General features: G+C 37.6%; 1 protein-coding gene across 3 annotated transcripts in view; it reads left to right on the forward strand.

The window, feature by feature from the left end:
• Positions 1-23,492, forward strand: part of LOC108046662 — a 31,250-nt gene extending 7,758 nt beyond the window's left edge. For all 3 annotated transcript variants that reach the window (XM_017126502.2, XM_017126503.2, XM_017126504.2), the window contains exons 3-4: positions 21,290-21,347; positions 21,516-23,492. In XM_017126502.2, the coding sequence (XP_016981991.1) occupies positions 21,290-21,347; positions 21,516-21,661 (204 nt within the window). In that variant the 3' untranslated portion in view covers positions 21,662-23,492. The remainder of the gene's footprint in view (positions 1-21,289; positions 21,348-21,515) is intronic.
• Positions 23,493-24,178: the final 686 nt, after the last annotated feature.

A 24,178-nucleotide genomic window follows, 5' to 3' on the forward strand; every position in this document is an offset into this window, starting at 1 on the left:
CTGTGCCACGGAAATCGTTGATCGATCAATTTATTTGGCTAAAGAGTATCAAATGTTTATTCAGTTCATTAAAAATTTTAAGAGTTGGACGATTTTTAGAAGGTATATTATGACAGGTGAACAAAGTCAGGGAAATAAATCCGTCGAGTGCTCTTGTTACCCAGAAACATAAGGTTATTTTTCCTGTCAAAGCTTTATTTTAAGGGCTCAATTCGCCACGTACCTGGTATTAAATCGGCAAAGTTATATTGCCCGAAATTAAAAGCTCGATTATGCGTGTTGACGTGGGCCAGATTTGTGGGATTGAGTCGCTTAGTGGGTGGATTTTTTAGGAGCCAGGATTTAAATGCGAATGCGGCAATCAAACTGTGCAGTGGGGCAACGTGAGCGGAATAAATCAGGCGACTTTTAGAGGGGGATGGAGTGGAGCAGTCGCTGAAGATACATAATAAAATGTTCGTCATCGTCAAGTGCAATGCAGAGGAGTCGAAAAAAGGGGGGTCAAGAGGTCAGGGGTTTGTGTACCAAAGCCATAAATGGGGGCTGGCAATTTCCGTGTGGCGAGTTTTGAAATCAGCGTCAAATCGGAAGGCAGGAAGTGGGTGGGGAAGTGGGGAAGGGAAAGTGGGGCAGGGAAAGTGGGGCAGGGGATGTGGCAATGAACGTCGAAGAGACTGCCTATGCCATCATTTCCGGCAGCCATTGATTGGTAAGGAAAAAGGGAGAAGCAGCCTGGGTAAATTCAATGTAATTGATAAGCGAACTCTGGAGCAGAAGGTCCTTTTCCACACACCTACTGCAAATACTTGGCCCAAAGACTTTGAGCAAACACACACACACACTCACACACACTCACACATACACACACACTCATATACACACACTCTCGCAGAGACACTCAATTAAGAAAACAATGGCGGCTCAGTTTGTGCGGCAATTGAGTTTTTCTTCTAGCCATCTGCTTTAGTCGTCTTTGTTTTGCTTTCGGCTTTTCCTCTTACCCCTCCCCCCCTCCCCCCGGGCCACTAAGACGCTTAGTCTTGCCACAAGCCCATTGCAGTGCTCGTCGGTTTGCGTATTTGACTAGTCCCACGATATCTCTGCCTTTTAGCCAACCCCGGGGCTTTGGCCCACTCCTTTCATCGTCATTAGCCACTGTCTTGGAGTCAATTCTGCTGTCACTTTTTGCCTCTCACTGTTGCCAGTGGTCCTTTGTTCCCGCTCCGCTTGACTTAACACACTTTGGGCTAATTTCCAGTTTTATTTGATCACCATTATAATTATTGTGTGTTTTTGACAGTATTACGGCCATAATGGCAGGAAAGTTGGCGCGGAAAGCGATTTCGCATGTGCGAAATAAGTTTTTATGATGTTACTGGAAGCGTTGTTAATATTTTAGATTGTGTTTTTATGGAAACCTAATTTATAATTAATTTTCTATCATTAAGATAAGCTTCCAAGTTGTTACTTCTTCAATAGATAAATTTAAAAATTGAATAAAGTGTTTACTAAATGACTATTTAAGATAGTAAGTAAATGTTCCTATTTTTTTTATTTAGACATATTTTGCTTTCCCAAAAGTGAGCAGTACTATTATTGTTGTTCCCACTTTTCTCCCAGATAAATTTATACACAAGCAAATAACCTTTCTATAATCAAAAACAAAAAACAAAAAGTAAATAACAGTGTGAGCTATCTCTCGCACAGATTGTCCCAATTAAAGTGTTAAGTATTTAAGGTCTTATTCCAGCTGAGTTCCATTAACTCACCAGCTCACACATGCTGCACATGAAAGTTTTTCAACACCAGGAACAATAATTCATTTATTTCAGCCAGCAGCAATTGTATATTCTGGCACTCCCATTTCTCTGGCTGGCAAACTATCTCTCGTCCTTCGCATTCAGTTGGAGGCATTGTAAGCGATTTAAAATCCAGTGCCCAAAAATATGGCAACTGGCAGATGGCAGATGGCAGCTGGCTCATGGGAGCACTGGGGCGACCTCCATGGCCAGAAAGTTGTTTCGCATATAAATGATTTTGATAACGCGCACTGACATTTTGTGACTTCATTATTCTAAAATTCAAATTATTCCGACGAACAATGGGATTCGGAAAATACAAACAGAAAAACACCGAAAGTGGGTCAGACTGTGGCTGACAATAAGTTTTATTAGCTCTCCAGACGACTGAAAAAACAGGGGAATACGATGAACTTGTGTGTATGTGTATTTCGGTGAGCAGGCACGTTACGCATACGCCACGTATGCAAATCTGAAATTTCTGACTATCTCGCCTGTTCTTTGGCCTGTCAAATAAAGAATGTTTTGGGAAGCTGCTGTTGATAAAGGTTTTTACCCGGCAAAAAAACCAAGAAGACTGGATTAACTAATGGGCATGGCTCACGACGTCAAAGGCACTTTCCCAGTTCATCGGGCACACAAACACTCTCCGCATAATTTATGACTGCAAATTTATATCATTTCTTTTGAGACAGACAATTGCCAAGACACTAATAAAATTTATTTTTCGCATATAACTTATGAAAGGCAATATGGCGCGAAAACTTAATGAAAAATGGTTGCTCAGCAGTGCGACTGAAACGTGTTTGGGCTCCTTTGGCCCCTTTTGTCCCCTTTTGCCCCCTTTTGGCCAATTCCTTTTGGCCAAGCAGCTGTGACCAACTAATAACCCGGGGGCGTGGCTGTGACTAAACGTGCAGCAAAAAAGTTTTTACATAATTTTTCTCCACTCATTTCTTGTGCCCCCTTTTTGTGTGTGTCGCAACATCCACTGAAATTTTTATAAAGCTGATGTTCAGCTTACGGACCAAAGCCAAAGCGGAAATCCTTAGTTTCCTTATGACAACGACATCCTGGCGCACAAGCCAAAAAGGAAAAAAAAAACGGGGAAAAATGGCAGCTCAAAAAAAAATAGCAGAAACAGTGGAAAAGTTTCGCCAGTGGAACATTTTTTATTAGATTGCGTTGCAGTCACTTAATGCCTCGGATCGCAGTCTCGCCTCAACTTGCCCTTGGCAAATTGCCGGCTTCCGTCTAGAGATTTCCACTTTTGGCCGGAAACGATGGCATATGGGCCATCGATATCGGTTGGTGGGTTATTAATTGATAGGGCGCTCATCGGTTGTCCGACTGCATTTCGCTGGCAACTTCATCCAGTCATTTATATTAATCAACTGAAAAGTCTGATTGAAAATTTTTAACACCATCAATCAACTTGTGGCGGCTCCAGGCAAACTTGCCAACTTTTGGCAAAACTAAACAATATGCGATATAGTGGTGTTGCGGCTTCATCTGTCTTCGGGGAGAGAAAATCAAAATATTTGCCCAACTTAGTTTTCAGCAAAGTTATCAATAAGCACACAACATCAAAAGCAAACAACCATAAATAAAATTATGAGAAACTCTTGGAAACTTTTATGAAATGTGTAAAATTAAATAAAATACTTAAAATTATAATAAAGTACTTAACAATTTGAGATTTTAATATTAATATTTGAAAGGAAAAATTAAATATAGTTTTATATTTCTTTGGTAATGTAAAAAACACAATGCTTTAAAATGTCTTAGTTTTAAAGTTATACCAAATTAAGGAAATATATTTTTCATAACCTAAAGTAGATATATTTCCCAACTTTTAACCTAGTGTAACAAAAATAATACTTTAAAATGTCTTACTTTTAAAGTTATACCAAATTAAAAAAAATATATATTTTTCAAAACCCAAAACTGATATATTTCCCAACTTTTAACCTGTTTTAAAAAATGTAAGCTTGATCGGTTACAAACTTAAATTGCTCACCCTTCCAAGATATGCGTTCGCCACTTTGCAAACTCCCAAAATAACTTATGCAACCTCTTGAAAGGGCAACACGAAAATATGAAATTCCTTTTGTAAACTTTTATCAAAAACCAAAGCCCAACACAGTGGTAACTTTGTCCCCTTCCTTGGTTTAAGCCAACTGTTCTCTGTGCTCTGGTCTCTTAACAATTTTCGTGTATTTTACCCAAGTGTATAATGTAATTTGGTCTGACTTCGGAACTGTGACAAGTTGCAAAATTTCACAACATCGATATAAATTCCATCTTGATCAACGTCCGCCTATTTGGGCCATGTGGGCCATAAACGAAGCCATCGACATGGCCAGTCATATCTTGGGGGCCAAATGGATGGGAATTGCCCGTAATAAAACGCATAAAGGGGATCTCCGCAAATTGGAAATTCTGTTGCAGTTTTTATGTGCCCATCTCTCTGTCGCATTGCAATTTGGGGCATTGTCTTCCATCTGGGGCCATGCGGTTCATTAGATGTAATGGAAGTGCAAGTTGGCTTTTTATGGCGACTGGAGGCGGCACTGCCATTAATATTAATCACACTTAAGCAGTTTAAGTTATTCAAAAAGTCATTCCCACAACTGCAAACTATGATTACTGCCCATCTTGGAAGGGTTCTCAGTTAGGATTCCTTTTATCCTAATGTGATTCGCTGGGGACAGTCCACCTGGGACACAAAGATGAGTTGGGTCGGGTCACTTGAATGCTCGTAGTACATTTACCAAAGTGCTAACATTTTATTTGCAAATAATCCTGTATTCTTTCAATTTAAATTTTGATTGTTGTGAATTTTTTATTTGTATAATTTACATTAAAATGAAGTTCTTAGTGCTGGAGACATTTAACATTTAGTTTTCCCCACTAACTAAGCCCAACTAAAGTGGCAGTGAAAGGCACACCTTTTAGCCCCTTCTTTAACCCCCTCAATCTAAATAAATGTAGGCGGCAGGGCATGACAAGAGCGCGAAATGCGTAACAACTCGCATCGCATTTGCAAATGTCGAAAATTTTCAAAAGGCAAACCGTTTTATTGCCACCTGAGTGCACCTCTATATTCATTTCACTGAAAATCCGCATGGAAAAGGTGGGCATACAACTAGGCAAGGTAAACAGGCTGATTCATAGTAATTACTTTAAAAAAATAGTACATTCCATGATATATAATACATATATAGGCAAGAATAAACTGCTTAAATTTAAAGATTAAATGAAATTTATATTATTTATTTAAAGAGCTTAAAATCTAACCCCTTTTTTTTCTATTTTGTAAAATAAATTTTTTTAAATTTTTGGGACTCCCATGACTTAAAGTCTTCAGTATAATAAATAGTGACATGTGTTCTTGGTAACCCGTTGTAGATATTGCATTTCTGTAAAGGCAGTGGACGTCGGAGAAACGTTTTAAATCCGAAAGTGGAATCTCTGATGAATTATTGCTGGCCAAGGTGTTGTCTGTTGGCCATAATTCCTCGGTGGTATCTTCGCACGGTGATCCCTCGGAGCTTCCATAGTTTTTCGGGGTCTTTCAACGGACGACGACATACTTTGCACATGCTTGTGAATGTGAATGACATTTTGGCATATTTTCGCCTTTTATATGGGCCTTCGGTCCATCCTGGTCTTTGCTTTAAGGAAACAGCTGCCAACTGGTTTTCCCATTCGTTTTGGGCCAAATTTGAAGGATGTGATGGGGTGGCGATGGCGATGGCGATGGGCTTGTTGTGGTTGTTGGCCGGCTTTTGAATTGTGCGCCGGAATTCCAACTATGTGTTTGACTGGGCCAACAGCCCAGTTCCCTTGGATCCCTTGGCCTGGCCTTCCTCGATTTCCTGGCTGCACGTGTGCTGGCTGCACGTGTGCTGATGAGTGGCAGTGGCTCTGGATGACTCTGGTATCTGGTATCTGGTTTATGGTGTATAGTATCTGGTGGATAATCTGGGCGCCGGCTTGTTTGCTGATATGCATTCCATATACTCACACTTGCAGGTAACAATCAAAGTCATGTTGACGTTCAATTTGGTCGCTGTTGATTTGTGTCGTTGGAATTTTCCCTTTCCTCACTTTTTTGCGGCCCTTTTTCGGTTTTCTCCAGTTTTTCTCCTTTTGTTTTTGGACCTGACCTCGTTCTTGGTCCTGTCCAGTTACGCAACTACTATACGTTTTTTCCGCTTTTTTGTTGTGCGGGTGTTTTTCCACTTGCGCTGCTTTATCCAGGGCGGAAAAAAATTGTTTACCCGTGATTTATGGCGCGGAATTTGTGCTTACGTGGCAATGCAGCAGCGACTCCTCTTCACCTGGTTCCAAAGCACTTTAGCCCGTCGTCATGTCAGATCTGCTAATGCCTTGAAAAATTTGCTCACTTCCTGTCGGGATCATTTGTTTGGGCCAAGGATTTCATTTCGTTGCCCACTCGGTATTTTCCGGAGTTTCATCCATCATCTGTTCACTTCGTAGCGTTGGACGTTTACAATCGGTGCTTTGGGTGTTTACAATGTAAGCAAAACGAATATCGTAACTATTTTAACAAGGAAACTAATTTTAATTTACAAAATCTAAACAAATCAAAAATTCTTCAATACACTATAAGTATGCTAATGAGCTCCATAAATTAATCTGAATTAGTTGATTTAGATATTATGCTTTTAAAACTACTTAAAACTAATTTAAATTCCCTAGACTCACTTGGCCAAACTAAAGTGATGGTATCATTTGATTAATTATAGATAATTAAATTATTTCAGTCTACTTCTTTTTATATTATAAACTTTTGATACCATTTGCTGATACTCCATTGAACTACAGTATATTATAAATTATACATTTGAAGTGGATTACGTTTCTAATGCCAGTGAACTGCGAAAGGAATACATTTCAACGAGTTTATTTATGCAGGCGATGGGATTTATAGACCTCAACCGAGCTGGCGATTATCATATTTCATTGTTTGGCCAAATAGCAGGCACAAATGTTTATGGCCGGGCCAACTGGCATCATTTATCAGCTGCAAGCCAAAGCCACTTAATGGCAGCGGCTGACACGCCTTTTTCCTACAAATCTCCCCACCGCCCACCGCTTAGGGTCCTCTATTTCCCCAGTTTCCCAGCTTTCCCATTTCCCCAGTTAGTCGGCTCAAAAGTCAAACCGCAGCGAGGCACTGAGATTTAAGCATATAAAACAGAGCATTATTTGCAGGCGGTAACTGCTAATGCAGGATTTTAAGTGGAAGTGAATAAGGCGCAGAATAGTTGGAGTGGGCGAGGGCAGAAGTACGCTCTTCATAAATCCAGGCAAAGCACATTAAAATATTTCAAAGATTCGCGCCCAAAAAAGAAGGGGGGAACCAAAGCTATGTTAAGCGGCTGTGGCTGCATTTGAACAAAACGCTGAGCGTTGGAAAAATGCAAAAGAAATACACAAGATAATAGAAATGCAATGCTCTGGAAAAAAGGAAAAACAGCAGACTGCAGCAGGGAAAAGCGAAAAGGGACAACACACGGAAAAATGTGGGGGAACTGCTAAAAAGAAGCCGAGCAACTAAATTTCGTACAGATAGAGGGAAATAGCAAAAATAACTTGGTTGTGACTGCATGTGGGTTATGCACATAAAGGGCCGCTGGATTAGCCAGCCAGTTTAATTGACTCACTGATTTTAAAAGTAAGCTTTTTCAACTATTTTAACAAATTTTTATTTGAAGTGAGAAAAAAGAAGTCAGAAAGTTGTTGAAATAAAGACTATATATGTTATATTTTTAGGAGTATTGAGGCAATTATTCCCAATTATTATTAATGATTTTAATTAATTTAAATCAAAAGTGTTTTTTATAAAGATGATTGCCTTTTGTAATACGTTTTATTTAAATAACTTTATTTAATTGCATCAAAATAAAAGCAAAATAAGCTGAAAGGAGCATTTTTAAAAGAATTTATTATAATTTACAAATTCTTCTATTTTAAAACATATTTTTCAAATAGAAATAATAGTTGCTTATTTATTGAGAATATGTCTGTTAATTTTTAGTAGAATTAAAAGCTGTAGTGCCTTCAAAATAATGTAATTAAAATGTCATGCTGTTTGTTTGCTGAACAACAGCCAATAAATTGCTTAGAACTTGCACAAGCTATGAATTTCGAATTACGGAAGCTCCACTGTTTGATGAATGCATTCCTCCAGAAAATCCATTTGAAAATGATTTACGCGCTAGCACAAATGCTTAGAAGCGCATTATTTGAATGGTGGCTGCGGCAAACAATGGCATTGTGCACTACTCTTTGCAATGGCAATTGCAACAAGAATAATTGACAGCATTTCTGTGGCGCAGTGGTGGCTCATTAAGCCGAATTTCATGTAGTGGTCTGTGGTCTTGCCTCCGGTCGGTTCACTCTAACGAACTGCCACTGTAGACATATGCGAAAGAAATGTGCGACATGCATATGGAATTTGGAATCGTCTATGTGTCAACTGCGTGGCAGTATTTTGAGCGTGATATCGTTTGTCTTTTTATGCCTTACGGCCCTGTGAATAACCCAGTTTCAAAGGAGAATGCTGCACGTATTTCTACTAGTTTATGTTGAATGGCACCTAAAGAATATGCTGTGTAAATTGTCCAAATTACAATAAATTGGCACATTCAAGTGCTCGAGTACATGCGAATAATAATGCCATTTAATAGCCCTGACATGAGAATGCAGATGTGGTTTTGAGGACATTAACTAAACCACCGAACTGAAGTTGGCCATATAAGCCAGCTAATTGTGGCGAGTATCCAAAGCAGCTTGAGGCCATTGTGAAATATCTCCGCGTTAATGATTGGCCCCTTTCGAGTAATGAAAATGGAAGCCTTTAAGCACATAATTAATGATCAAACGCATTTCGGAGAGGCCATTCTTTAGCGCATTCATATTTCTGGTAAATGAAAAAATTTATGCGAGGTTAATTAATTTTAACGAGCCAAACGACAAGCGGCAAGGACTTTTCGCTTCGGCTGACAAACGACAGGCAATAACAGCAACAATATGAAGTAATAAAAATGCGGCAAGCAAATGCTTGTGTATAGTAATTACCAAGTGGTTTTCCATGTTTCCAGCGACCTTGTGCCCAGACCGGTTAATGGGGGCTACCCCCCATAAACAGAAAAAACGACGCAAAAAAAGGGAAAATGGAAAAGGAGAGAAAACCAAACAAAATGGTCGCCAGCTGGAGTTCAAAATTTGATGTCGTAAATCACACACGTAAATTGTGACACTCGTTAATATTAACGCTCGAATGTCACTCTCATCTTGCTTTTATATATGTGTTTTTGCCGAGTTTCGAGCCCGCTGTTCCCGACATTTATCACGGGGATTCGCTTTAAGTAGGCGTTTCACCTAATCTATGTCAATTAAAAGGGAGGTGAAAACAGACATATTTTTAAGTTTATACACTCATACAAAATTATTTTAAATTTGTGGACCGAAACTTAACGTACATCTTTAATGAAATTGTTTATAAAATAATGAAAACAAAAATGTTAATTTTATAAAACATAAAAGAGAGTCGAAGATAAAGCTAATAATTGTTTGTTTCGGCATAATTTGTAAAACAAATGTATATCAATTTGATACATTTAACTAAGATTGTTATTCTACACAATTTCTTCTTTCCGTGTAGTTTGTTTTTTAGAATGTGTGAAAACACAAAAAGCCTTTTTTAAGCCAGATACGTGACCCGAAAAAGAGAAACAAACTAAATTAATTAGCGACAAAAGATTGTTGCTAAAGTGCAACTTTCACCCGTTTCAGTGGGTAATAGTTGAAAAGTTTTTCTCCTCTAATGAAAAATGTAAGTTTTGTAAGAACAGAAACTATAAATAACAAAATACCTGAAGGAGACCCGCGAAAATTTCATTAGAACATTTTCTTAAAACAAAAGTGTCGTGAAAGTTTCTGGGTCACACGGCGTACGACTGTGTGTGAGTTTTTGGGGCTTGTATTTATATACATATATGGGAAAGCACTTTGTTCCACTTGAAAAGTTGGAAAAGGCAACCACCGTGACCGAAGAAAAGTTGTCGATTGTTTGGTAATTTTTTCTGCCAGCTGCTGCAACCCAAATCATACGATGCTGTTGCCAAATTAACACTTTAATTGAACTTAATGTTAGGCAGTAACAATCAATCAGTCACTCCCACGATGCGTTGATTTTTTATGTAACAAACTTAGACGAATCTCATGCATTTCTGTAACCTTAGGCCCTTTGGGTGATTGATGGTCTAATTGATTGATTACCTCGATATGTGTCAGATGCCCCAGAGTGTGATAATGCCCATTTAAAGTTTATACTTTTATTGTGCTTATGCAAATTTGATTGGAAATGTTTTCACTGACTACACTTTGCATGCGAAATGATAATGATGTGAAACACAAACAATAGCTGTTGTTATATAAACCATGGCAGATTTCAAATATTTTGCATGCTGTTCAATAAACAAACACGTAAATATAAATAATTGCCAATGCATTTGCAGTAAAATTTTATTGAAAACGCACACATGAGGATAACTCGCGTATAAATAGAAAGCAATATGCGATTGTGTGTGATGAGGTCCACAGAGAAATCCAATATTGACTGTGCAAAAGTATGTCTCGTTTGAGATTTATCGATGTGTCAGGTTGAAATTTACCGGCTAATTTGAATTAGATTCCTTTGTTTCTCTATTTGTTGGTATATATTTATAGCCCCATAATTTGGCTTTGAACTTGTTTAATTGAAATCACATGTTAACCAGGTGGGCCAAAATTCCTGTGTTTAATGCCGCAATTAAAAGACCATTACGAGCCATAAATCTGTTTGAAATGTAAATGCTCTGCAGCTTGAGCATGCATATAGACAGACCCGCATCGAGCTCAACCCTTTTAAGCTGGCTCACATGGCGTACACGCAATACGCAAGCAGTACTTCTTTCTCGGTTTCACTGCATACTTTGCGGCGCCCCATGTGTAATTAATTACCGATTCCTCTCCTTTTCGGAACTCAAGCGGAAAAACGTTCCCATACCTCTGCCGACTGCCGCATAAACACCGACATTAATCAAGTTTTGTTGCAAATTAATTTGCCAATGGTTTCGTTGGGCTGATAAATTAGTCGCCATAAATTAGAGGGCTCTGGTCTGGCCAAAGCCAAAGGCTCATAAGCTGTCAGGCCTGGCATAATTGTCAACAGCCTGGCGAAATTGGCACAATCGAATCGAACGCCAGCCAATCGCAGATCATTTACACTTGAGCAGTTTCCAAGAATCAGTTCGCCAGCTGGCCCATTGCCAGTCTGCCAGTGGGCGTTTTCAGTGGGTGGCGCAGGCCGAGGTCAGAGTGCCGTCATTTATCAAATTTAATTACAGTAGGTGCCGGGGCTTGACTTGGCCAAGTCCTGGTCGCGTGCCCTGCCTTTGCCTTTGCCTTTGCCTTTGCCATTCGTTCAACTTTGCCAGGCTCTCGAAATTAACGCAAATTAATGCAAGCAAAGTTGCCCGTTTCTGCTCACGTAGGCAAACTTGGCGACGTGAAGTTTATGGAGCTAAATGTGCTTATTGAATTTGTACATCGCTATCTATGAATACTTAATATTGCTTTTAATAAGAACGCCCAGAACTATTTTCCTAATGAATTCTGCTAAAGTTTCTCCACACAGGGAAAAAGTTGAAATATCATTTCCATAATACCAAACTATTGGTTTCTTAATTGATTCGAGCAAAAACATAGTTTCGATATTTAATATTCCTTTTTCCATTTATTCTTTGCATAAAATAATGAAAGAAACGTTAAAACTTTATGTACGTTTTAAAAGGTTTTTAAATAGAACAAAAATTTATTGTCAAATAACTTGTAAATAGATATTTTATATTAATCATTCTCGAGTTGTAAATGAAAGTTAATTGTTTCTGTTGCTCTTCTTTGTTTCTTATTATTTTCAATAAATTGTCACTTTGTTTTAATGGTCTCTTTGTTTGCTGAAGCCGAAGTGGAGTAACCTCATACCATAACGCATCATGCCCCATCATGATTCCTGACTCATGAGCTCAACTACACAGTTTGACACTGGGCATGGAAGTGCAGGTCCTAATGGCTTACCCATACCCACAGTTCGGTCCAGAGGCAATATCCATAAGTCCATTGAGGGCACTGCCTGTTCCCTTGAGCTGTCGTTTTCGGTGTCAATTACATGTCGACATGCCCACAGCTGCCGATGCACAAGAGGATGCCATGTAACCATTCCGGAGAGCTGGCCGTCCACTCAGTCCTCCGTTGAACAGGACCACTGCAATCGTTTGACAATTCATAACGTGTCTTAGAAGACAAGCAATAAACGTATTTCCCTAAGTGAAATGTACATGAAGCTCTTGTTATGGGTAGTCTTTATATTCTAAGGGCATAGTTGCGTTCTATAGCTGCAAATTCCAATGCAGATTTTTAGAGAATCAACCCACAAGTCTTTAGAGGTATGCCAATTTAGAATCGGATTAAATTTGGTAAAGTTATGGACTGTAGAAGTCCAAGTGAGGGTTACCTTTGTACAAGACATCGGAAACATAGAAATAACTAACATGAAAATGGGTCAAAAATTTGTCTAACGCTAAAATGAAAATTTTGAATGCAGTTTTTTAGAGAATCAACCCAGAAGTCTTTAGAGGTATGTAACTTTAAGATCGGATTAAATTTGTTAAAGTTATGTACTGTAGAAGTCCAGTTAATGGACACCTTTTTACAAGACATCGGAAACTTAGAAATAACTAACATGAAAATGGGTCAAAAATTTGACCAACGTTAAAATGAAAATTTTGAATGCAGTTTTTTAGAAAATCAACCCAGAAGTCTTTAGAGGTATGCCACTTTAAGATTGGATAAAATTTGGAAAAGTTATGGACTGTAGAAGTCGAATCAATGGTCACCTTTGTACAAGACATCGGAAACTTAGAAATAACTAACATGAAAATGGGTCAAAAATTTGACCAACGCTAAAATGAAAATTTTGAATGCAGTTTTTTAGAGAATCGACCCAGAAGTTTTTAGAGGTATGCCACTTTAAGATCGGATTAAATTTGTTAAAGTTATGGACTGTAGAAGTCCAGTTAATGGACACCTTTTTACAAGACATCGGAAACTTAGAAATAACTAACATGAAAATGGGTCAAAAATTTGACCAACGTTAAAATGAAAATTTTGAATGCAGTTTTTTAGAAAATCAACCCAGAAGTCTTTAGAGGTATGCCACTTTAAGATTGGATAAAATTTGTTAAAGTTATGGACTGTAGAAGTCCAGTTAATGGACACCTTTTTACAAGACATCGGAAACTTAGAAATAACTAACATGAAAATGGGTCAAAAATTTGACTAACGCTAAAATAAAAATTTTGAATGCAGTTTTTTAGAGAATCGACCCAGAAGTCTTTAGAGGTATGCCACTTTAAGATCGGATTAAATTTGTTAAAGTTATGGACTGTAGAAGTCCAGTTAATGGACACCTTTTTACAAGACATCGGAACTTAGAAATAACTAACATGAAAATGGGTCCAAAATTTGACTAACGCTAAAATGAAAATTTTGAATGCAGTTTTTTAGAGAATCGACCCAGAAGTCTTTAGAGGTATGCCACTTTAAGATCGGATTAAATTTGTTAAAGTTATGGACTGTAGAAGTCCAGTTAATGGACACCTTTTTACAAGACATCGGAAACTTAGAAATAACTAACATGAAAATGGGTCAAAAATTTGACTAACGCTAAAATGAAAATTTTGAATGCAGTTTTTTAGAGAATCGACCCAGAAGTTTTTAGAGGTATGCCACTTTAAGATCGGATTAAATTTGTTAAAGTTATGGACTGTAGAAGTCCAGTTAATGGACACCTTTTTACAAGACATCGGAAACTTAGAAATAACTAACATGAAAATGGGTCAAAAATTTAACCAACGTTAAAATGAAAATTTTAAATGCAGTTTTTTAGAGAATCAACACAGAAGTCTTTAGAGGTATGCCACTTTAAGATTGGATTAAAATTGGAAAAGTTATGGACTGTAGAAGTCCAGTTAATGGACACCTTTTTACAAGACATCGGAAACTTAGAAATAACTAACATGAAAATGGGTCCAAAATTTGACTAACGCTAAAATGAAAATTTTGAATGCAGTTTTTTAGAGAATCAACCCAGAAGTCTTTAGAGATATGCCACTTTGGAATCGGATTAAATTTGTTAAAGTTAAGGACTGTAGAAGTCCAATTAATGGTCACCTTTTTACAAGACATCGGAAACTTAGAAATAACTAACATGAAAATGGGTCAAAAATTTGACCAACGCTAAAATGAAAATTTTAAATGCAGTTTTTTAGAGAATCAACCCAGAAGTCTTTAGAGATATGCCACTTTAAGATTGGATAAAATTTAGAAAAGTTATGGACTGTAGAAGTCCAGTTAATGGACACCTTTTTACAAGACATCGGAAACTTAGAAATAACTAACATGAAAATGGGTCAAAAATTTGATCAACGCTAAAATGAAAATTTTAAATGCAGTTTTTTAGAAAATCAACCCAGAAGTCTTTAGAGGTATGCCACTTTAAGATCGGATTAAATTTGTTAAAGTTATGGACTGTAGAAGTCCAATTAATGGTCACCTTTTTACAAGACATCGGAAACTTAGAAATAACTAACATGAAAATGGGTCAAAAATTTAACCAACGTTAAAATGAAAATTTTAAATGCAGTTTTTTAGAGAATCAACACAGAAGTCTTTAGAGGTATGCCACTTTAAGATTGGATTAAATTTGGTAAAGTTATGGACTGTAGAAGTCCAATTAATGGTCACCTTTTTACAAGACATCGGAAACTTAGAAATAACTAACATGAAAATGGGTCAAAAATTTGACTAACGCTAAAATAAAAATTTTGAATGCAGTTTTTTAGAGAATCGACCCAGAAGTCTTTAGAGGTATGCCACTTTAAGATTGGATAAAATTTAGAAAAGTTATGCACTAAAGATTGGGATAATGTAATTTTATTTGTTTTAATTTAGTTAATGATGATTTTAATTCATTTCGGTTCTATCCTTTCAGTTGACTATTTCCCATAGCTGTCATATGTATTTTCGCACAGGTCACGAAAGCTTAAATTTTCGGTAGGACTGCAAGGGTATTAAAACTTTTGCTCTCCGAAGTTTTCTTACTTCCTCGTTACATTTTAATATGTAAGTTGCGTAATGTTTGGCTTGACTCTGAAATTCAATTTTTAGATTTTCCGCAAACACAAGTCCAAGATGCCGGGCAGCCAGGGCCTAAGTTTGTGGCCAAGTGTTGTAATAAATACCGAGTCCGGCGGAAGGGGACTTCCAATCGATAAAAGTTTATGGGGGATGTAAGTGTGTGAAAAGGGGAGGGGAAGTGCCGGCATTCCCATCCATGTCTTGTAGTTTTTATCGCTTGTTCGCTTGATTATCCACTCGGATTTGCTTCCTGCAGCAGATGTGTGGGCATGTGGCTGCAGCAGTGGCAACTGCAGCTGCCATTGTTTGCCACGTGTACAGTGGACACTTGGACAGTGGACACTGTGAAGCATCGACATAATGGCCGGACGATAAGTGTGTTGGACAGGCGCAGCTTTGCCCTTGTAAATAAATGACAATACATCCGGCTTCCGGTTGCCGGTCGATGTTTGCCATTGTGTTTGTGGCAAGAAGCATAAAATGCAAGTGTCGTTGCTGCTGCTGTTTGCCATTGCATTAGCCCACATTTGCTGTGTGTTTTGGCCACTTTCAGTTATCGGACGTCGGGCTAAAAATTATTGCCTGGCACACAAATCGTTTTCCCACAAACGAAATCCGACATTTGCATTTTGGATCATGGATGGGGCTTTTAATCTTCGGTCTTAAGAAGCCCAGCCCAGATGCTTGTGGCACGTCCGAATTGGCAACTCATTAGCATTTGCCCCTTTGTCTATGTGGCAACTGCGATGTGGGTCAACTGGGTCACCGAAAGGTGAACCTGACAATGATGAGGGCAATCTAGGGAAACCAATTGAGTATCACCCCAGATGATGCGCCACTTTTTGAGTTGGGCCAACCTCGCTGATGTGACATTTAGATGGACTCGTTTGAACTTTAACTGGAAATATTTTCAGCTTGTCAAGCTTATCTTTAATGGTTCTGAGGATTGGGAAAATCTTTCTAAACCTAAGTTCTTTCACCTTTTTTTTATTACCTATTTATTTTTATTGGCAGGGGAACATCTTATTTTATAGCGAAATTGAAAATGGGCAGTAAAAATAATTCGCAAAGACCGCATATTTACTTCAAGTATTTTACGATCTGTGTACTTTGTTTAATTTTCAAGCAAGTAGGCAAAAATTATAGAGAGCCATAAAATGGCAAAGAACCAAGAATAAAACATATTTTGTCCATATAATGCCTGTTTAGCCTTGCGGATACAATGTTTTTGGTTTTTGTTTCGTACTAATCAATTTTATATTTTTCTTTCATGGTAAAAGCATTTTCTTGTATATAGTTTGATTCAGAGTTCGTGATTAATTAAAAGTTTTGGCTAAAATTGAAGAGGCCTTCGGCGTGGTTTCATATCTAAACCAATTTGTCCTTGATTGTGGCTGGCTCTCACATAGATGATATGTAGACTGGCCTTTGGCCGCATCAGCTTAATGCATTACGTATACGCCCCGCGGCCAAAAAAATGCCCAATATATATATATACCCACAAATGGAGAGCTCACTTTTTGAAGGATGAAGCCTCGTTTTATACAAAATTCCTGTTGCCATGGCTTGCATTCTGCCACAAAGTGCACTGCCAAAAAGTGTTTTCCCACTCCTCGCTTTGTGAATCTTGGCTGCTGGCAGGGATTGGGCTCGGGATCGGAATAGGGATAGGATGGGGGATGGGGGATGAAGAGGTGCCATCGGGGTCGTGGGATTCGCAGTGAGCCGCTGCTGAAAGCTGATGCCTGCTGCATGCCACACAGTGCAGAGTGCAGAGTGCAGCGTACAGAGCGTTCACTCTTGGAGGGAAAATCAAATTTCAGACATTATAACATTTTTGTTGCCGGTCGGATTTTTTGAGGTCCCAAAGCCAGCATTGATGAAATTGCATTTTGATAATGGAGCAAAGGCAGCCAGGCTGCACCCTCTCTATATATAGAGTAACTTTCGGTGCTCATTCAATGCGGCAAGTGAAGCGAAAGCAAAAGCGAGAGCTCAACCTCCGGTTTTTTTTTTTTCGGGGGGACTGACAAAACACCTTGGCTTAATAATTGAAGGCCATGTTTGGCAAATGCATATGAGACCCGAAAGTTGCTCCGGGCCTCCTTTCGATTTCGCTTTCCCAAGAAAAGTGTCTCACATTGCACATTCCCTGATCACCTGCGTTTCTTTGCCATTCACTTGACTGAACTTCTCACTTTCCTTCATTGTGCGCCAGAAATTTAATTTGAAATCGAATTAAAGCGCTCTTGAATAATTCATTTGTTTGCGACTTTAACGCCTCTCCGTATTGAATTATTTTGCAATGCAACTGGCGCTTGTCGTTTGATAAGTCACGACTCTGTAATTAATGTCGCAAAAATGTTCAAGTGGATTTCGCAATCGAGTTCGTGACCAGAATCGTTGATGATTTTAATGACGGAATGCTGAAAGGATTTATTGAGCTTACTAGATACATTTTAACGAGGACAGCACGGAGCAAAGATAACGCTGGAAATCTTATAGCTCATTTGCATACCAATAACCATTAAGTGATTTTATGTTATTACCCAAGAAGACAACAAATTTAGTTAATACATTGGAATTGTGAAAAATTGTGCATCATTCCAGTGAATGCATTAGGAAAAGCCGTCGAGGACACATGCACACATGATTTGAGGCAAATCATCGTCTTCCTTCAAAAGATCAAGATGCTGACGTCTTGTCCGTTGCCCCCGAACACTTGAAATGTTCATAAATGGCTAAAGGACGATGCGCATCCTGGGTGCACTCACACACACACACTCAGACATAACGCACCCATACACTCCCACAATTCAAAGTTGCCATTGCCACTCATGACGTCGAAGCTGGTTTCCCTGCTCCTCAAGATTTTCATACCGCTGAAGTGGGTATTATATTATTGCTAAAACACTTTTCGACCAATGAAGTAGTCATTCATGAGTTCTAGAAAATTAATGTTTAACAGTTGAGTTCTGCAATGCTTAGTTTTTACACTACCCAGTCCAAAAAGTAGTTTTAAATTCTTTAAATTTGATAGAGTTTTTTATTGTGAAAATTTAATAATAATAAAAATTGCTTAGAAACTATTGTAAACTATTGTTTTTCTTATATTGTAATTAATCTGATTAATCTACTTGTATATTCTATAAATGTGACAAAATAATCTGTATATTAATTTTGAAATAAATGAAGTGCCAACCAAGAATAAATAGAATTACTTATCGATAGTAGATTTTAAAGGAAGAAGATCCTTCTACTTCCCAACTGCGTCAAAACTTAAAGGGTATTACCCGCTTCGAACCCTTTAGCTAGTTCTCCAATCTTGTTTTCCGTTTTTTCTCCGTTTTTGCAATGGCAGTACTTTCCTGTCATTACCACTTTTTCCCTATTTTTTGTGCAACTTGCGTCTTTTAGTTTTTTAGACGTCTTTTTCTTCACTTTGCTGTCACTCGCATGCAAAATTGAAATCATCAACGTCGTCATCAGTGGCTGTCTGCTTGAGTTGACTTGGTCTTGGGTACAAAGTGCAGGCTTGGGTTCGTTTTTGGGTTTGGGTTCGGGTAAGACGGTTGTTCAAATCACAACTAAGCAGAAGAGATGATATAACTGGCTTAAGTGAAAGTAGCACACTGGCAATGGAGGAACTTTTCCCCGGCTGTCTCAAGATTATTGCTCTGCTCAACGTTTTTCGTGTTTTCCTTTGGTCCAACTTTTGGCCTAACAACCAAATAACATGCCGAGCTGCATTTGGCCCGACGTGCTCGACAGACCATAGCCACGCCCACCTAGCCCTCCCCCGCCCCCGCCCGTCGTTGCACACATTTTTTGTTCGCATTTCATTTTTAAACTAGGCCAGATGCATAAATCTCTGCAAGTGACTCGTTGAAGAAGGAAAGCTGAAAGGAAATTAAGTTTACTGAAATTTCGGTGGTACATCAGGCCGATTGCATAAGAAATGATGACAACGTCTGTAATTTCATTCCCCCTAGTTGATCCCATGTCAGCCTGTGTTTTTTCTTAGTGATTATCCCCACATTATCTATACTAGCCACATTACTTAGCCCCCAAACGCATTTGGTGACATCGCATAACATAATGAGCTTACCCTTTCAACACTTCTTGGGGTCACTTGTGGCGTTACTTGGCCTAAAGGACATAAGTGGCACAAATTATGCACAAACAGTGGCAAAGAAAACGCAGGGCAAATGATATTATTGCTATAATATGTAAGGTGTCGTCTCATTTTAATAAGACAACATTTGCAGCAAATGGGAGCAGGGATAATATGTGGACTACACGGACAAAAAATAAGTTAAGCATCATTTAATTTTAAGAATATTAATATCATTAATATCATTTATCGTTAAAGAATAAAATGAGTCAAAAGAACCATACGAGCTTATAGTGATGAATTCATCTTTTGATAATATCTAACTTTTGTTATATATATTTTGAATACCAAAAAATGATTTGGGTACCATAAAATATTCGTAGTTACTTTTATTTTAATAAATCTCAAAGAGATTTCCCCTCCACTCTTTGCTAAGAAGTGCAAAACTATGACGTACCTATCAGATACACTCTTTTTGTTCACAATTGTTTTTCCTGAGTGTGGCAAAGTGCAGTGGGAGGTCCATTACAGTGGTCACTATCGCAGGACCTGTTACATAAACAATGAGCTGCCAATGTGCGGTGCCAGCTGCAGATGTCCTGGAAAATGCAGCTACCAACGGGCGATAAGCACGCAAAGTCGTTAAGTGCTGCGGAATGGCTTAGTCGGGTTTCAGGACCCGGATTGTTGCACATCGTCCTGCCGGCCGCTGCCACGGCACTCGGCTCAATCGATTAAGCGGTTTAAGTGCCCCATAAGCTGCCTCGGCTGACTGCCTTCCGCTGTTGCAGCTGCACCTGCTGCTCCTCCTGCTCCTCCTGATCCTGCATCCTGTTTTCTTGTGGCCTCCTGGTGTGAACACGTGTTTTGTATTGCCAGTGGTTGCATGCTGCATTGGTAGTTGCAGGTGGCAGGTGCATTGTTGTGGGGCTGCGGCCAAAGAATAACACTCACTCACACACGACGCACACCCCAGGGTAATTATTGAACATGTTTATTATTTGCCTAATGGGCCGCAAGGCGTTGCCAAGCCTCATTTTTCAATTTACTCGAGAGTTTAAAAGGGGGTGTTTTGAGGGAGCAGTTTATGTCCTTGCCACAGGACTATCTTTGTCATGTGTGTGTGTGTGTAAGACTTGGTGTCCCCTGCTTATGTTGTCGTAAACTTTAATGTCAGCCATATGTGAGTATATATGCTAAAAACCAACTTGTGCAGTTACTTGGGTCTGTAACGTAATGTTCTACGTTGTACGATGTGTTTTATGTTTATTTATTCGTAGCCAGGCAGAAATATGGTGCCCCTTGCTGAACTCACGGAGCCGTCGTTAAAAGAGCATCAAAAGTGGCTTAGACCGCAAAACTCCGCTCCCGAATGTGTGAGTGAAATAAATAATTCCTTTAGAACATTCTTACGGCATTACCTAGACATCAAAGTGAAAAGCTATTCAGGGTTTGATTGAAATCTGCTTGGGTCAGCGATACTCTTAAGATAACCTACTTATGACCTACTTACCATGATAGGCAGTCATATTGATGATACTGGCCAACTTTATGGCAAACATTTTGCCAACAAAACAAAGGTTTCTGCTGCTGTTTAATCCTCCTTTTGCCAACCGAAATAGGTCGTAAAAATGTTTATGTTTATAGCTTTACTGACATTTAAAGCTTTTTTGTTCGTGTTTTTAAAGTTTATAGTTTTCCTATGCATTAAAAACTTTTCCAGCTTAAAAATCCCCAGCCATATAGTTAAATTTATATAGATCATTCGAATTTATTACATTAACGGTTTTTAAATTGATAGTAAATCGAAATATTAAATGTATTCAAACCAATACAACATTTTTGTATACTTATGTTCATAAATATGTGCAATATAATAGACTTCGCGTCCTGATTATTTTTATTGATATTGATTGCGAATGCCATAAACAGCCATTACATATGCAACTTAATGGCATTCATACGCCCTGTTGGCCAGCACACTTTTATTATATTGACATGCAGTTGGATTCGGTTGATATTTAATTAAGCTGTCATGAATATGAATCCAAATGCCACAATTACAGAATGAATTATAATATTTCCTGTTTATTTTTTTCAGAAATACGTTAGTGAGCTGTCGACTGTTCGCGATTGTGCCACTGAATGTCAGGAGAAAGGTGAGCTATTAGCCTTTCGGGTTAACCACAAGTTAATTGAACTATGTAATTAGTCTGAATACATTAGACAAATGAAAGTTAATTGTCAAGAACCGCAACAATAATTGAATTTCTGACAAATGCTTGACCTCAGCTAATTATGAAATATCACTCTAATTATTTTATTAGAAATTTGGGAGACACAAACGTACTGCTGCACCGAGGACGGATGTAATTCCGGTACCCATTTGGCATACTCTGTCATCTTGTTGACCCTGCCCATAATTTCAATGGCCTGGCCCTCAATCTTCGATCTTTGGAATCCGCGACGTTAAGTGGGTCTTGAGATGATCCCATTGCTATTTGCATGATTCTTTCTTTGCTTTTCTTTTGTTTTATTTAGCAGCAAGAAAATTGTATAAAATTTCAGCCGTTATCATTTATTTTTAGTTCTTAAAAGTATTAAAGATACAAACAAAATTCTGTGAACGGGACCTAATCAAACTAAGAAGCGATAACGCAAAGTTACACGAAAATTAACCATTTGAACCCTTTCTTTTCTGTAATTTGTAAACTCATGCGATTTCGGCTTAAGTACGTATAAAATATATAAAATCTCACAACATATTTGCTATTTATATTTTGAGGCTTTGTATTTCTGACTGTCTTCCCAAAGAACACAAATCGTGTTGGTAAACGATAACAAAGGGTGTAGGAACATTCCAAAAGCTTAACTAATTCATATTCACAAAAAATAACAATTGCAATGACAAATTACTACTTAAATCGTGTTAAAAATATTAAAAAAACAAATAAACGCAAAACGCATTATTAAAGTAAACAAAACATAGTATACATAAGTTTATGCCAGCTGTCAAAAGTACATAAGAAATCGCAATCATATTGAGAAGACGAAAAAATAAATTAATATCGCCGAATTCGAGTTGATGCATTTCATGAACATACTATTTAAAGTACACCTAAGGTTAAAAAACAAAAGTAGAAATTAAATACTTAGGATCCCAAATCCTGCGTCACTTGAACAAAAATCAGTTTTCAAGATAAGCTTGAGATAGTGGTTTTTTATAGTTTGCACATAGGACCACAAATATTACGCAAATGTCAAAGTCACAGTGAGTTTATTTTGGGGTCTGTGATTTTGCACTTTGGAACAGTAATATTTGCTGGAAATCTATCCATTATATGTTGTTCCGTAAGCTAAAAAAGCCTAGTAAGAAATTGTTGTTTTCTGTTCGAATAAAAAGCCAAATCAATGTTTGTTAAATACACATGTGAACGTAATCTTAAGGTCGAACGAATTATGATATAGAAGCGAACACTAAAGAAAATCGAAAAAGTTTTCACTCCACTGTTCATGAGATTCTAAATTAAATATTAAAACTAGAACAACAAAATGATAAAAAACAAATTGATATTCACGAATAAAATACTTGTAGCAAAGTCTAGCTCAGATAAAAAACCATTCGGCATAACGTAGGTAAAAAACTAATTAATAGAAATATTTAGAATTATCGAGAGTTTAGTGAAACCAAGTGAATTACCATTAAAATTCTATACGATTTTCTTATAGAGCACTTACGCGATTCCATTTTTAATTATTTACAATAATAATATTTTGAACGATTAATACTTATAGACATATATGATGAACAAGTCATACGATATATACCTACAACAACATAGAGTTTAGGTCTAAGCGCTTTCACTATATTAAAACAAACGAAACGTGTGAAATATGCAAAACGAGAAACGATTATACATATACAGATGTTAAAAGTTAGTTCCTCAATACCAAAGCAGCTTGTATACTCGTGTTTAAAGCTCTCATTTGAATAATTTGAATATGATTAGAATCTCCCACTTAATATAACGTGTAAATCGGATTTTCATTTAATTATATTATAGCCACAAATTTTCTCTGACATATTCGGCAAATAAAATGTCAACCGATCTGTCTGCTTTGGCCACATTTAATGCAATCGTTTAATTTTACATTCTCATCGAACGCAAAACGAGAAATGAGAAAATTCCAATTGCAATTACAACACTAATAATAATTGTATGTATATGGTATATGTATTTCCAATAAAATTTTAATTTAAATTTTTAGTAATGAACTTCAATAAAACAGGCAAAAAAAGTAAACCAATTTAGTTTTTATTCCCGTTGCCAAACAATCGAATTAATGAGCCCCATTGCTCAAGAGCCCTCCTGAACAACTAGAGCGAAGTGGCTCTGACAAACTGGAGCAAAAAAGAGTAATGGCCACGTTAAGCCTTCGCTGGGAAGTATTCCCGAGTTCAACAGGGCAATAAATATTTGTCTCCCCGGGAGTCTATTGCCAGAATTGAGGGCTTTTCTGCGCTCTGGCCCGACACTTTGAACAAAAATGCCCGAAACTAGCAAAGAAAGAACACAATTATTTATGGGTTATATATATTATTGGCTAGAACTTGCCAAGTGGTGAATTCATCTAATGACACTATTATTCATAGCACACGATATTTTCTCTTATATTTTATCTTAAGTTATTTATCTGGATTATAACAAAAATATGTAAAATATAGTTGGCAAAGGACATTTTGAAAGAGTTTCTTGCTTTTGATGCCTGGAATTTTCCGCTTGGAATCTTAAAGAATTATCAAAATTTAAAGAGTTTTTCTATAAGCTTTCATTGAAAGTTATAACATTTTTATCAACCGCTTATCACATTTTTTTTCAAATAGTTTTCTAGACCTTGTATTTTACGAAAAGTATTTAAAGAAGGCAAATTTGTGTGTTTTGGCGGGTTATTTAAAGTTCATGATTTTTGGTAACACATCCCCTTAACT

Source organism: Drosophila rhopaloa, unplaced genomic scaffold, assembly GCF_018152115.1.
Source record: "Drosophila rhopaloa isolate 14029-0021.01 unplaced genomic scaffold, ASM1815211v1 contig_167, whole genome shotgun sequence".
Classification (NCBI taxonomy): Eukaryota; Metazoa; Arthropoda; class Insecta; order Diptera; family Drosophilidae; genus Drosophila; species Drosophila rhopaloa.